Source organism: Archocentrus centrarchus, chromosome 15, assembly GCF_007364275.1.
Source record: "Archocentrus centrarchus isolate MPI-CPG fArcCen1 chromosome 15, fArcCen1, whole genome shotgun sequence".
Taxonomy (NCBI): Eukaryota; Metazoa; Chordata; class Actinopteri; order Cichliformes; family Cichlidae; genus Archocentrus; species Archocentrus centrarchus.
The window spans coordinates 4673007-4689753 of NC_044360.1; the positions used below are offsets into that span (position 1 = coordinate 4673007).

At 42.8% G+C, this 16747-nt stretch overlaps 1 protein-coding gene across 1 annotated transcript in view; it reads left to right on the forward strand.

Moving 5' to 3' along the window:
- Nucleotides 1-2259: 2259 nt before the first annotated feature.
- Nucleotides 2260-16747, forward strand: part of LOC115792920 (protein kinase C epsilon type-like) — an 88663-nt gene continuing 74175 nt past the window's right edge. The window contains exon 1 of the mRNA XM_030747556.1: nt 2260-2607. Within this exon, the coding sequence (XP_030603416.1) occupies nt 2260-2607 (348 nt within the window). The remainder of the gene's footprint in view (nt 2608-16747) is intronic.

Consider the following 16747-nt stretch of genomic DNA (forward strand, 5'->3'; position numbering starts at 1 on the left):
CATTTCCCTTTTCATTTATCTAAACTGCACCGGCTGTATACTGATGATCACTTTTGCGCAACATTGTCTAAATTAGGCAAGTAAAGTAGCCTCTAACAGACTTGTGACTGTCCAGCTATTTTAGAGTTTTCTCAAATTTTCTCAGATTTGAGCTGAAAATGTTCAGCTTGAACTCAGCCTTTGGGTAGAAAAGACACATCTTAGTAAAGGCAAGAGGAGGAATAAAAAAAAGGTCCTCTGTTTTTAGAATTATTATCACACAAGTATCCAACAAATCCTGAAGAAAGAGACCAGCTGTTTGAAAACAGTAAAAACTGTTTTTTGATTAATAGATTAAATATTCATATTCACTCTCTATTAAAGACAGTCTGATATTCCTCGGTGTAAACACTGAGTGCTATCTGCACATAAATGCACCCTTCCTTTATGTAACATATGAACTGCTCTCTGTTATACTGAGCCTGTCAGATCTGTGCACTCCTGCAGTAAGAGCCTTGTCACCTTGTAGCAGACGTCTGACCCTTCTTCTACAGTTGTTACAAATAAGACTAAGCTTACAGATAAATCACATCTTGCCATTTTTGCCTCTGGAGAAACAGACTGCATGTTCTGTGTCAAATACATAAAGCACTTGTCTGTATATATGAGAACGCAGAAAATCCAATTCCTCTGTCACATGCTGTGTCTGGCTCTTTGCAAGCAGACTTTCATTTTTATCGTGGAAGGAATTCAAAACAAGGATGGTACAGTTGAAAAAAAATTATGGAAGCTATGAAGACTCATGACATGATTTTGCAAAACTAATTAGAGTCCTGGTAAACATTCGTATCTTGCAACACAGTCTTGCAGGTGCAGTCTGGCAGTCACTTACACTCTGTGCATTGCATCCTTGGTAAACCAAAACTGAAAACCGAAATGTTGCTTAATGCTCTTTAGTCTACTTGGTGCACAATTTGAGATTGCAAGTAAAGGTTTCAAGCTGTCTTTAAGATGTATTTTCTGCAGTGCATACAGTGCTGCACACATTATGTGACTGATAATATGGCTTTCAGACACCTCTTTGAAATTCCACACATGCCTCACATATCCCCACATTCTTCCCTAAGGTCCCATTTTTTTATGGCCTTGGCAAATGGCCTTTATTGAGTGAATGAATGTTAATATTTCTACACCTGGACTTACAGAAAAATGAGTGGAGACATGTTGCTCGTTCACATTTCAGTATATAGAAGAAAAAAAAAAATAGCCCCCCCCTGCGCACACCAGTTTTCCTTCATTGTTAAACAGTTTTTACACGCACACGTTTCACTGGATAAACCTGCACTGGCTTCTTTATACAGCCCCAGCCTTGCTCAAGGGCACCTTGGTGAATTGCTCGGGCTTTTATTTCTCTGCTTTCATATTCATCCAACCCTCTCCCCAGCCCCGCTGCTCCTAAACGCCTCCCCAGTCTCTGTTGCGTCGCACTCCCCCGTCTGTCACATCAGGCTCCGCTAAATCTGACGCGTTTTTCGCATTTCCTGCACCAGAGAGAGAGAGAGAGAGAGACGGAGACACAGCGGTGTCGGGAGGTTGTGTCCACGGGAAGTTAAGCTCAAACAGCTGCACTGGACTGACACCAGGCCGTGCACCAAGCAGCAGGAGCCCGTTTTGACACATCCACCTACCGCCCCCCTTCTCTCCGCCCCTGCTGCGGTCGTTACCGGCCGCTGTCTGGTTCGCAGCGCTCCGGCTCGAACATCCCCAATGCGCCGCGGCGGCTGGCAGCAGGTATTTGGAGCCACCCACCCACCGCACAGTGCAATGCAACGCAGGCTAGTGCTTCCAGGGAGCCCCGCTGCAGCTAACAGAGCCTTTTAATACCTCGAAGGTAAACACCATGACAGAGCGACTCACATCTGGGGCCTCTGCTCGCATGTTTGGTGTAGCTATTCATGTTTCTTCCGTGCACTTCTGAGGAAGGCTTCCCGGGCTGTCGGTCGCTTTTCCGCCACTGAAGTTCAGTTTCTGTGGAAAATTTGTAGCATATTCGACAAGTGCAGACGTTTCGAGACGAGCCCAGTCCCGGTGTGCTTGGTGACTGCACTTTCTCCTTCATATTGAACTGGAAGGAACGCTATCTGCCCGGAGGACCACCGGTTGAACGGAGCCGCTATTCAAACCGCTAAAACACGAGGACGTGTGTGTTTATTCTGAGGCGTTTGAGGAGAAAGCTGTCCTGACGTTTTACTAGAAACACGTCGGGACCGTTTCATCGCCATGGTGGTCTTCAACGGGCAGCTGAGGATCAAGATCCGCGAGGCTCTGGACCTCAAACCCACAGCTTGGTCCTTGCGTCACGCCGTCGGTCCCAAGACGCAGACCTTCCTCCTGGACACGTACATCGCCCTGAACGTGGACGACTCCCGCGTAGGCCAGACCTCCACCAAGCAGAAGACCAACAGCCCCACGTGGAACGACGAGTTCACCACGGAGGTCCACGACGGCCGCAAGATAGAGCTATCCGTCTTCCACGACGCGCCCATTGGCTACGACGACTTCGTGGCCAACTGCATCATCCAGTTCGAGGACATCCTGCAGAACGGCAGCAAGCACTTTGAGGACTGGGTAAGATGGTTAGGCGACACCTGAAGCACACACGGTGAGACTGACGGTGGAACAAGCTGCTCAGACCCCCTCATGTAGGCAAAGGGACCTCAGTGAATCAGTTAATTACTCTCACTCCAATCACAGTTCCCCTGGGAGTCTGTCAGGAAGCAGCTTATAAATAGTCATTTATTTGAATTGATTTACACCTAAAAAACAACCCTACAAATCACTTGATTGTGACCACAGTATATACTGCCATCATATAAGATAATCTATAGACTATATATAATAAAACAGTGCCACTGCTTAATAATACAAAAGCCAGCTTCGTTAATGTTTTCAAGAGGGTGCATATTTCAAAAGAAATGTGAAAATAGCCCAAACGAGACACACTGAACATGAATCTTTTTAGGGTTTGACAGCCTTACATCTGAGAAGCTTTAACGGCTCAATATTTGGTGTTTCATCTTCATAAATGATTAATTGCTTTTAACTTTATAAATGATTAATAACTGAACCAGTATGAACTAATAGATTAAGTGAAGATCGATGTAAAGGGAAAGTCCTGCCCTTTTAAGAAATGTTGATGATTGAAAGTAAAGGTCTACTTGCAGAAAATGATGACTGTTAAGTGTGGACACCATGGAAACAGAGACATTAGGAATAGTCACTCTAATGTGAAAGTGGCCAGCTGGAAAAGTTATGGGACACATCCTCATCCGAAGGCGTCACATACTGTCGCGTGCAGCTGGCACCACACAGATTTGTATCATGGTGTCCTTGGTGAATGATGCATGGGCCGCGTGCAGAGAGAGAGAACCTATAAAGGCTGCATGAGGAAAATGGAGAGGTGCCAGTAGATAATATACAAGTAAAGTATTAGAATTTCGCTCACCAAAACTGAGACATAAATTTCTTGGATGGGATGCGTCACACAGTAGGCATTAATATTTGTAAGATAATTTCACTCCAAAGGCACCGATACCAGACACACGTCGGAGAGGTCGGTTTCAGTGACTGCACTTAGTGGAGGTTAGGCTCAGCAGACCGCTGCTGGCAAGAGGTCCCTGTGTGGGCACACCTGTCAATCAAAGCAGCCACATCCCTAGCTTTAAGCCGTACCAGTGTCCAAAAAAACCCCCCCACTGATGCTCCATATAGTTGTTATCAAAGATTAAATTAGCCATAGAGGCCATTTCTTATACTAGGCTGCAAACATGCTTATTTCGGCTTTAAAGTTGGATATTTTAACATGGGAGTCTATGGGGACTGACTCACTTCTGTAACTGGCTTCAAGTGGCCATTAGAGGAACTGCTGTTTTGGTTTATTTAAAAAAAAAAAAAAAAAAGCCATCCAGGTTGAAAGTGACTGCTGCTGCGAACCAGATAAATAAAGTTGGACTGAACAGATCTCGGGACTACGACAAACTGCAAGTCAGCTGACCTAAGCAGATGACCTGGAGCATAAGAATTTAGCATGACGCTAGCTGATTCAAGCAGTACGCAACAACATGTATATTGTGAAGAACAGTGAAGACAAGTTTCTTACCATGAACTACTACGTCAATATCTTTGACTCCATAAGACTTTTATCTGGTGTTGAATTACAGTGTTGCATCACAAAGGAGTCAGTGATGTGAGCAGTTAACTGTGGTAAAGTCATGCCAGCATGTTGAGCGCTTTGGAGAAAGGGAACAAGTGGGAAATTGACATAGTGCATTTTTAAATTGTTAATGTTGCTTATTTACACATCCAGCAGACATGCAATATGAAGTCATGTTTCCTGTGCAGAGAACCAAACCAGGGGAAATTTCTGCTGCTGTGACATGCTGCACTATCAAATGTAAATATCTAGCCACATAACACACCCAGAGCAGCTGAAAGGTGGTTATAGGCAAAGTGCTGGGATGCAGGGACTTGTGAGCAGAAGCCACTTCAAACATGGTCATTGTCGGTGTTTCATCCCACTCTGATATACAGGTATTGATAGATCCGCTGGAATTACCACAGATCTCAACTTTATAAACCGTGCAGAGAAGATTAAATTATTTTTTTTTTAAACTTAGAGGACTTCTGCAAAGCCCGTGCTGCTGTCCTGCTGTTGAGTCATGGAGATGCACAACAGTGTAGATCCCGTTACCTTTGTTTTGCTCTTGTTAGATGAACCAGTGGCCCACAGCAGAGCTACAAAGAGTGGATGCAGCTGAGCCACATGCGTTACACTCATACACACATTCACAGGAGCATCGAGGAGCCGTTCATTGTTGTCTGAAGCCGCTGAAGCAGATAGTTGGTTGATTGTATTATTGATGAGGCCATCAGGTCCATTAAACACAGAGCGAGAGCTGGGAGGAGGACAAGATGGAAGAGAGTGCATTTCTCTTGGTGGAAATCTTTGCAAAATATCGCACTGGGAAACTTTTAAGAACAGAGACCGTCATGCTGTAGGTGTGAAGTCTCGTGTTTATCACAGTTAAACATTAAGATCTTGACAGAAAGTTTTGGAACAGCAGGCTCTTAGTGACTCTTCTGATGGTTTTAAATATTTCCGAGCTGTATCACACATGCTGCTGGGGGACTTCCCATGCATTTACACTATTGCATATCATTAAGTTTGTTTCTGCTGGGTTGTTTTCCAGTCTCTCTGTGCTCCTCTTTTCTGTCTTCGCTTTCCTGGTGTCCCCCAGCTGGTCCTGGCAGATGGCTGCTCCTCCTTGCTCAGCCTGGTTCTGCTGGAGGTCTCTTCCTGTTAACCAGGAACCACCGCCAGGTGCTTGTTCACAGAGATCATCTGGTTGTTCAAGTTCTCTTTACTAAGCACCTGGAGACGACTGTTGTTGTCAAGTTCGGGTCTTTGATAAACTTACCGAATAAGATGTTTAGGCACTAAGTAGTTTTAAATCAAGCAGAGCTTTAAGTTCAGGTAGGCTCAGAAGTCAAGCATCATTTGGCAAATCTCATTTATGGCAGCTTTAGCCTGCGCATCTGCAAGTTGCTTTGCAACCAAGTGTCAACCTCCAGAGCTGAAAAATGAAGCCCACAAAAGTGCCAAAAAATGCATTTCTTCCAGTAACCACTAAAAGCAAATCAGTCCTCGCAGACTCTCATCCTGAAACGCCCAACTTTACAGCATCAGAAAGCATGTTAACAACCCGGTTGTGGCTTCTGTGGATAATGCCAGTTGCTGAACCGGGCCCGTCTGTGCTGTCAGTGCCTTTTGGAGCATTTTAATAATTTATCTGACAAACAGCATGGGGCACAGCCAATCCAAGACATTTGTGGGATACATTATTAGTGTTGGTGCACTGTACACTTATCGATAGTGCTTGCTAGCATTAGCTGATAACTTATCGCTACATCCTCTCATCCCAATAACGTCACATGTGGCTTCAAAAAAACTAGCATGGCCAAAACATCAACTTTGAGGTTCCAAAGTGTGGAGTACAAAACGAGTGGGTTACATTAGCAGGCCCCCCCTCCACCCAGCTTCTCACGCTGTTTCTGACTTATTCGGTGTCACCGCTCCCTGCTCTGGTTTGTGCTCGTCCCGCTGCTGTCCATCCTGCCTCCAGCTTTTCATGAATGCACGAAGAAAGGCAGGAAGATCACAGAACAGAAGTATTCCTCTAAATACAAATTACTGCACGTGAAAAGAACTATAGTGGTCCTGACTGAGCTGTATTATTTTTTTAAATTCAGAAGACCCTCTATGGCTGTCAGCTTGATCCAGTGAAAGGAGTTTTTCATCTACGGCGTCTGAGCCTCGCACCTTGTGTTTGCACATGTTTCAAGGCACTCCCATGGGCGAACATGTCTCAACATAAGCAACATCTAGTATTATGTCAGCTCAGACAAAGAAAACTAGATAACAGCTTGTGGGAACTAAATTTCCTCATGAGTAGTGCAAACGTAAGCTATTCCAAGCAGTCTGCTGTGGAGCTTTTTTTTTTTTTTATCCTTTAAGAAGAGCAGTCGCTGAGGCTCCTAAAGTTCATGTCTGCAAGTTGTCTCCAAAACTCCAAACTGATACATCAGATTCATGAAAGCTTTTTGAAAGTAGCATCTCAGCTGATGGAAAGCAATCTTCTTCACATCAAATCATTCCAGAATAATAATACATGATTTACTCAGGCTGGATTTCTTTCTCACTCCCACCACTTAGTACTGCCCTTATGGCTGAAATCAATACCAATCTGAAGTAATCACCAATCACTGAGTTGATTAGCTCGGGCCATGTGTAGAGTGTCTTACTGTGGTGGGAAATGTTGGGACAAAGAGGAGGTTTGGAGAGAAAATTACTGTTTAAATCAACGTGTCCAATATCGGGGCTAAATACCAACTAGCTGCTTGGCTTGTCTGTAGAAACTGATGTGCTCACACGTTTTAAGGTTGTCATTCAATCCCGGCAATGTAGAAAATGTGCTTCAGAGGACCTCGCAGCACCAGTGTATCATGACAGTATCGTATCATATTGTATCTTATTGTGTCACGTTGTGTGGGATCGTGAGCTGCTCCCATCTCTAGACCACACGGTGTTGCATTGATCCAAATGGGCTCACGGCTCTGCCATCCTTTTTATCCACTGACTTTACTTCCAGTCTAAATTTTACTGGATTCGTGCTCAAATGTCCCTGATTGTGTCGGGTCCAGAGTCAACAAATAATATTTTTTCCAGTTGTTCTTTCCAAATATAAAGCTTGTTTCACTCATGTGTGCAGGGAAACGATAAATCTCCTGTTCAAATATTGAGAATATGACATAACATACATTCATAATAATATTAGACAGCAAAATCAGCAGTAGGACCTTAACTAAATTTTATCATTAGGCTGATGGAGAATCACTTTGCTCCAGACTAAAACAGTGCTTCTGAATACAAAGACTGATTTATTTGTTATTTTTGGGCTCAAGCTCAGTTGCAGATTTGTGTAAGTTCCCACACGAAAAGAGCCGTATTATTTTATCCATCGAAATACGACAGACTTGAAAAAGTATGAGGTCTTTTTGGGAGAATGATACTCAAAGTGCTTAGAAAGTCAGAAGAACATTACCACAAATCATAATGTGCTCATTGTTTGCCTCACAGCGATGTTTTATTCTAAACAGTATTTTTTAGGAGAGCCATGCCACCTGTCTGTGTCACCCAAACACGTCTTCCAGGAACTCAGGCAGAGTACTTACTGTTAGTCAGCGCATTGTTTTTGCATCATATGTCATCAATCATGAAACACAAGTTCTCACGTTCCCTGATTGTCATACAGTGCAGTCTGTGCTTTGTTTCTGGGGTGACATGGTTCTCATCATTTTATGTTTAGTTGACCAAGGTGTAATAGAGAAATTGGTGCGGTGTCATCTGCTGCTATTACCAACACCAGGGCCCTGTGGGGGTGGGAGGCTGAGGGCATCTCTCCAGGTGTATTTACTCTTTATGCTAATGAGTGCAGGGCTAACGTAGCTTATGTTTTTGTGAAATTTGCTGACGATTCAGTGATTGTTGGTTTGAAAACAGAAGATGAAACAAAATGTTGTGCGTATCAGTTAAACATCACAGCCAGGAAAGAAATGAGCTGAGATTTCAGAGGGAGCAAGAACCTAACGATGGCGACTGTATAGACGATGCAAATAAATATAAATATTTTGGGACAGTGAATGAGAAAATATGCCGCAGGATTCAAAAGCACATTTTCATTGTAAAGAAAGAATAATAACGAGCTTGAAGTGGTTACGTTCTGCTTTGGTGCCCAGTGTTTTTCACTGTCTGCGCTTAATAAGAACAAGGTCATTGAGACTGTAAAAATGTCCATTAATACTGCAGGCCAACTGCTCCTCAACACAATGAGTTAAAAATGATTCCTGTGCCACATAAAAGTCACTCAGACTGACTCTGAGTGTTTCTTACTACAAGCCGCATTCACACAGAGCTTTATTCTGTGCCTTTACTCACTTTCTGATTATTGCACATCCTCACACACCAGAAATTTAAGGTTCGCTGTCGCTGTCCAAGGACGCTGTCCTCAAGTCTGCACGCAGACTTGAGGAGCATTGAGTTTTTGGTCTTCTGATTAGTAAAAAAAAAAAAACACTCTACCTTCTCAGCTACTATATTTTGTAGCCACCTACAAAATGCAGTCTTTGCCAGGCTGTTCAAGCGGGTTCAGTTTATTTATTTATTTTTTCAGTTGAATTATAATTAAGCTAAAAAAAAATATATATAAATAAAAGAAATAAACTGAACTATATTTACCACAGCCTTCCATTTAAATGCAGTGGGTACCCAGAAGCAACATTATGCAATTTATAGGGTTATTACAGTGAAGTGTTATATGTTACCACACAAACCACAATCTTTTCCTTAATCTAACCAGGAAGTACAAAAAACAACGTGAAACAAGGTGCAGAAAACAAAATGTCCACGTGTGGCACAAACTGGGATCCACTGCTCTTTAAAACCGGGCCGACAGCTCCCAGTGTCCAGCATTGCCACAGTCGGTGCCTCAAAGCACCAGCACCAAAGAAAAGCCCGTGTGTATCTCTGTACCGGCAGCGGTATGTGGCAGAATGGATGTTTTTAAATGAGAACACATTGAATTGTCACACAACACCTGAATGCTTCACTCTTCTCGTTTGCTTGTGTCTGTGGCTGCTGTATTCACACCCCTTTTGTTACCGCTTCACATCTGATAATGCCTTCTCCTTTAATCTTTATGTGTGTGTTTTTTTTTTCCCCCTTGGACAAACTCTACAAAAAAAAAAAAAACACACAGTTCTGCACTTGCAGTGCATACAATAGTCTTATTATCCATGGCAAAGGAGCGTCACAGAGTTTAGGTTTTTGGACTGTTTTATCCTTTGGCGAGATCTTATCCCATGATGCAAAATAGTTCCTCAGCACATGAAAGCTTTCGGAGACAGTGATGTGTTGTCTCTGTCTAACGGTGACACAGTATCCACAGTGGCTTGGAAATGGAAACATCAGCAGATATTTCATTGACAGGAGCATGTGAACTGAAACTAAATACCCATGTAGTGACAAACAACACTAATACCAGGTCATGTTTGTAAATGAGAACTGGTTCTCAAACATTTTACCTGGAAAAATAAAGGTTTAAAAAAAATAAATAAAAAAATATCTGGGCACAAATCCAAATGTCAGCGTATTCCCGCAAGCCTTTACAAGCTCTGTGAATGATCACCTTCAGGGAGAAAGTCATACCTGCTGAGCAGGTCACACACACACACACACACACACTAGAAATTTGAGCTCATTATTCAAGCATGCATGAAGAACAGTATGCAACAATATGAAAATTGTTGTGTAATGGATTGTGTAGAGTGCTCCAGGAGCTCACAGTTGACTTGCTGAAATCACAGCATTTCTCTCCAGTTCCTGAACTGCCAGGATATCATAAAATATGTGGCAGACTGTAAATAAACTTGATAATTTCCTAATTAATGAGAGAGCTGCGCTTCACCTCGAGTATCCAGTACCGCTGAGATGTGAGTCAGCAGGGCCGGTCACTGGTTGTTCTGCAGTGCGTATGATTTATGAATTAACACTACTGCTGTCCAGCAAATATGAGCTTGATTTGTGGCTTTGGCAGAGAGAGAGAGAGGGAAAACTGCTCGAGAACAGAAAAAAATGGTGCAATGACTGATGTCCATTTGACATGAAAAGGAGATCGGATTCCTGAATGTGTCAGGAATTTCTGTTCTCATTCGAACTGTGTGTAGGCAGCCACCTTGTCAGGACTTGCCATTAAAGAGAGAAGCGGGGAGAAGGACATTAAGTGTTTGGTGTTGCTGCCAAACAAGAAGCATCTGTGAGGGTTAGGGTGGAGGGGCTGGGGGGCTACAGAGGCAGACAAGAACAAGACAAAGAGGGTGTTGAAGGAAGCTGTCTGCGTTTGAATGGTTAAAGGAGGGATAGAGGGGGAGGATTGGAGCAGCTCTCAAATTCATAATGGTGATTTTACAAATGTGCATCAAAGTATAAGGTGCCGTTTACACGAGACCGTTTTCATTTTGAAACGGTGTCGTTTTGATGCGTTTCGGCCTTGCGTTTACACGACAACGGTGTCGTTTTGATGCGTTTCGCCCTTCTGTTTACACGACAACAGAGTGAAAACGATGTGTTTTAGGTGCCGTTTACACGAAGCCGTTTTCACTGGAAACGGTGTCGTTTTGATGCGTTTCAGCCTTTCGTTTACACGATGGCGTTTCAGAAACGATCCGCCTTTACACGAGGACATGTGAAACGATGAAAACGATGTAGTTCCCATGCCAGGCCACAAGTTGGCGTTGGTTTTCTCTTTGCAGTTTGTTTACGCAAGACGCGCATGCGTGGAGTGACGCAGTAGGTAGTGCGGCAAATTGTTCATTACTTACAAAACGGCCAATGTGAGAGGTTTTGTGTGGACCGATGATGAGGTTGGATCGCTGCTGCACACAACGCTGAATTACAAAACGGTAAAAACACAGGAAAAGCATAAGAAACACTCGTGAATCCGCGAGTACTGTTTATCAGTTTGCGCGTGCGCGAAAAACTGGCCGTCGCAACCATAGTGCGCATGTGCGAGTCGAGCGTTTTCAAATCACCCCGGTTTCAAGTGTTTACACGAAAACGCAAGCCGGTGCGTTTCTGAAACGCTCCACTCTGGACCCCGTTTCTGAAACACATCGTTTTCACTCTGTTGTCGTGTAAACAGAAGGGCGAAACGCATCAAAACGACACCGTTGTCGTGTAAACGCAAGGCCGAAACGCATCAAAACGACACCGTTTCAAAATGAAAACGGTCTCGTGTAAACGGCACCTCAGAAACGGGGTCCAGAGTGGAGCGTTTCAGAAACGCACCGGCTTGCGTTTTCGTGTAAACACTTGAAACCGGGGTGATTTGAAAACGCTCGACTCGCACATGCGCACTATGGTTGCGACGGCCAGTTTTTCGCGCACGCGCAAACTGATAAACAGTACTCGCGGATTCACGAGTGTTTCTTATGCTTTTCCTGTGTTTTTACCGTTTTGTAATTCAGCGTTGTGTGCAGCAGCGATCCAACCTCATCATCTGTCCACACAAAACCTCTCACATTGGCCGTTTTGTAAGTAATGAACAATTTGCCGCACTACCTACTGCGTCACTCCACGCATGCGCGTCTTGCGTAAACAAACTGCAAAGAGAAAACCAACGCCAACTTGTGGCCTGGCATGGGAACTACATCGTTTTCATCGTTTCACATGTCCTCGTGTAAAGGCGGATCGTTTCTGAAACGCCATCGTGTAAACGAAAGGCTGAAACGCATCAAAACGACACCGTTTCCAGTGAAAACGGCTTCGTGTAAACGGCACCTAAGTTTATATGATTTCCATGGTTGAAAACACATTTTTCAATGCCATAGCACTAGTGATAGAAATGCTAGAACCATAACCTTGTTTTTTTCAACTCAAAATGTTCTTAGATGTAGGTATCAGACCTAGTTATAAAAGTGTAGTATAGTGTAGCAGGTGTTGCTCGCAAAGATCAGGGGGATGGTCAGAGTTGGAGGTAGAACTTAGTACGTGTGGTACAGACCTCTCCACACATGTGGAAAGGGAGAAGCCTAGGGCTGACGCTGTTTGAACAGCAGCCCACTCAATTAGCTTTCTTTCTGTTGTCAAATGCCTGTGGTGTCTGGCAGAGAACCGTGGACTGGATGATGTGGATCGGTTTTATTCTAACGTATCCTGCAGACTCTTGATAGGGCTGGGATATGTGCTGTTTCAAGGCTGGGTCAACACTTTGGGCTCCTTGTCATGCTTTTTTGTTCCTGAGCAGTTGTCCTGCCTGGGCAGGTCCCTATTATTAGGAAGCATCATTGCCATGGCTTGGTTGAAAACAGTGTTTAAGTTGGTGGTGTTCGTCAAAGCAAGATCCCCATGAATGCCAACAACTGTTGTTTTCCAGCAGAATGCTGCATTTTTAATTCACACCTGTCAGGAGGCATGTAGAAATTCTCTAAATCCATCGTAGATTCTTTTTTTTTGACAGTATGGGAGACTAAGAAAAAAGCATGTGACAAAAAACTTATTTTACCTCAGGAATGGTTACCTGGTCATGATCATTAAGAGTACAGTACTGTAAAACTTTTAAATACTCAAGCCTTTTGACCTTCATCAGCTTGGTTTTATTAAACCAGACATAGAAACCCGGGGATGCTGCACGTATACTGCAGCAACTCATCAGTTGCAAAGTAGGCCCACCTTAAAGCATACCTGCCTTTGTCCTGCTTTTTGACTCTAATGGAGACCATAACTTACAAAGTGAACTACATGTTGTGTTAAATAGGACTTGAAACTTGTTTTTGAGACTGTAAACACATCAGGACAGTGTTCACCAACATTATAAACCAACTGAGAAGCCCCCTGCTGGCCATCAGAAAGAATGTACGTCCCCTTAGTTTAAATTTTCTGACCTACAGGCTACTTTCATCTTTTATATACAGTTTATGCTTGCATTTCTGCTGTTAAATGCTTTTGATGGCTGAAGGCTGCATAGCCTTTATACAAATGAAATTGGAACCATAAAGGACAGTGCCAGAAATTTCTCCTTTTTCCATCCATCCATCCATCCATCCATCCATTCTCTTCCACTTATCCGGGGCCGGGTCGCGGGGGCAGGAGCCTAAGCAGAGAAGCCCAGGTTTCCCCCTCTCCAGCCACCTCCTCCAACACATCCGGGGGGACCCAAAAGTGTTCCCAGGCCAGCCGAGAGATATAATCTCCCCAGCGTGTCCTGGGTCTACCACAGGGCCTCCTCCCAGTTGGACATGCCTGGAACACCTCACCCAAGAGGCGGCCCAAGGCATCCTAATTAGATGCCTGAGACACCTCAACTGGCTCCTTTTCAATTTCTCCTTTTTTTAAAAAAAAAAATATATATATATATATATATATATATATATATATATATATATATATATATATATATATATATATATATATATATTCAGACTTGGACCAGAGACTTATTCACTTTATAACTCTATGTTTGCTTACACTATCCACTGTGGCCATCTACAGCTAAACGATTTTAAGCAGGTAAACCAAGTGTAAATGTCATGTTAACTGGAGCGAAGAGACTGTAAATATATTGCAGATTAGTGTGTTTGTGATAGAGAAAGTTGCAACAAACCTGTAAATCCCTCCCTTTTTAAAACAGTGGCAGCTTGGCTCAGGAAAATGTAAAGGTGTGCCCTCTTCCTCTGTCTGTTCCTTGTGCTTAAATTGTAATATTTTACATGTATTTGAGGGGACCTGATGTAATGAAAGCAGAGGATGATGCTAACAGATAATGGTATTGACATGAATAGACGTAATTGGTTTTGTCCAGTCATATTATAGTCAGAACTCTTCTCATTGTTAATTTGAGTTGAAGGTCATCAGACTAAGTGGTCTGCACACTTGCTGTAAAAACACATCTCACTTTGACACACTTGAGTGAAATACTTCACTTAATTGAATCATTTGTTTTTAAAAACACCGTAGATGCTTTTTTATTTCTGCCTGCTTTCCCTCCCATTGGGTCTCTCTGTTCACTCTCTTCTGCTGTTGGCCTCCCACCTTCTCTCATAGTGTTGGTAGAAGCTGCATCTCCTTAACATTGATTCTGTGCAACCTCTAAATGAAACGCCTTAAAATACATCACATTTTCTTCTCTTTTTCTGCTTACCTGCATCGTTCCTGATTGGCAGTTATCATTTATGGACTCTGTGCAGAGTCAAATTCTGTTGTGGACATCAATTACCAGTGCCAATAATGGACTTTGGTTATCTGTGTGCAGTACATTTCACACTGTACCTGTTCAGTAGCATTGTAAATCATTCAAACATATTGGGATAATTCCTTTGTGGTTAGAGCACAGAATTAACTGAAAGAAAGAGAATGTCCAGTTATTCTTATTCAAGGTAAACCTTCCAAAAAAAATACTAAAAACTAGGTGGATTTGATGAAACATGGTGGAGATTTCGGACATGTGCAAAAGAATTACCTGTCACTGTGTGGGCAGATCCTGCTCACTTTACTTAAAATTGTGCTTTCCATTTGATTGCACTCTTCACCAGATCTCAACTGGAAAAAGGTGTTCTGGTGCATCTGAGCCACTTTTTTTTTCCCCCGATAAAGATACCTTTGTTTAAGGGATCTGCTGATGCCGAGAACTGATCTGATACCAGTGTTAAATTAATAAGATGCAAAGAAAACACTGGGTGTCATTTTATGATTAACACTATGTTTGTTGACAAAAATACATTAAAGACTACAAATGAATTCCTTAATCCAAAAAGAAAAAAGTTATTGTTTCTAGCTTCTCAAAGTTTTAATAGGCTCTCTGTGTTTAATGGAGCGGTTCTCTGATCGAGGTCAAATAAAGCAGACTCTCTTCATTTGCAACCAAAACACACATATGGAAAACACATATGAAGTTAGCTGCCAATAAAATAAATGCAGAAATAACTGAAAGCTGACTGACAGTTTTTAAAATGGAAAAAATTTTTTTTTTTAATCAAACCCGTGACTATCACTGGTGTGTCTTCCAGCTTTCTCGTTCCCAGCTGTGGTACCAACACTGTTTTTGTGGTATTGCAACTGTGACAAAGCCAGATTGCTGTGTGGTTGTCTGCGGTTAAAAATGATTGTGGTTCAGCTGCTGGAGCTGACAGAAGAGACACACATAGGAAAAGTCTGCCGAGGCGAAAACAAGTTCAGCTTTGAGTGACGAGTTAATGAGCGTGGCACACTTCGAGGCCCGTGTTGATGAGGGCCCGGCCAGTGACCTTTTTTTTTTATAAACGGGTATATACTTTGTGTCCGGTCATCTGAGGAATGTTTCATGTAAAAACATCTGTCTGCACAGCAAGTATAATTCAGTTCATTTTGTATAATTAACAACAACAAAAAAAAAGGCATTTACCTACGTGTGCTAAAGCAAATGACTCTACAAAGGTCAAAGCACAAGAGCAGCTTTTTGCACTGATTCTGGATCAGGCAGGTCGCTGTCTTCCCCAAAGGCACAGAACATTTTCACCTGTTTATAAAGCCCCTGTCATGGTTGAAATTAATATACACAGATCAGATGATATACAGTATACTGCTTATTTTGACTGATTTGGCTGATTATTTTGAGCAGTTTTCAGTTTTCACAGATATGAAAGTTGTAGTAATACCTACACGATAAACTGCTATACCGTCTGTAGGGCTTTTAAATAATAGCATTTTTCCCTCTGTTTAAGTGAACAGTGTGCAGTGTCAGTCATATGTGTGTTTTACAGTCATTTTGGACCTGGGACTGTCTCGCTGAAAGCCTCTGCAGCATTTTCACTGCAGTCCAGTTTGGCTTCCTGATCCTCTGTAAACTCTCATACGGAGAGAATAGAGGAAGAACTCAGGCCTGCTCTCTTCTTGACCCTGTTTGCCTGTGGGCTGTAGTAGAGGGGTGTCCTCTGTATGGGCTGAAGGAAACGGGGGCAGGGCTGTGTGTGTTTATGTGTGTGTGTGTGTGTCTAAAAATAGAGGCAGTGTGTTGGAGTCACACGGTAGGCCCTACTTCCTGTTTTCACTGTCCAAGTTTACTTCCCAGAGAAAGAAAGGAAGAGGGACAGGAGAAGGATGGCTCTCCAGGTGCCCCGCTGTAGCTTCTGTTATCATTCGTGTTTTCTGCCGTGCTGTCTGTGTGGAGTATAGCAGCAAAGTGCCGTCGCACAGATATGTAAGGAATGCACGATGAAGACGTGAGCCACGGGTGATGAAAGCTTTACTGTTTCTCCTGCAGTTCCTGTCAGCACAACGTAGCTCATTTAAAAAAACAAAAAAAAAAAACAACTTTTCATAAGAAACTGAGGCAAGAATTACTGTGAAATTTTTTGCAGTTGCTGATTTTGGTTTGCAAAGTCAGGCCTGCAAAAGTTGAATTCAGCCCCCAAATTGGTCAGAGAATTAGGTGCTTCCTAATGAACGATGTCATGAAGCTGGTGGTCAAACCCTCGTTAAAAATAAGCATAACCTGCCAAACTATTAACTGACTTTCAAGGATTTTAGCTTGTTACAGATTCTGGACATGCATACATGTTCTGTGTATAGTGATACAGGACATTTAAAAGGTGGATTTTCATATGCTAACAGTCAAACACA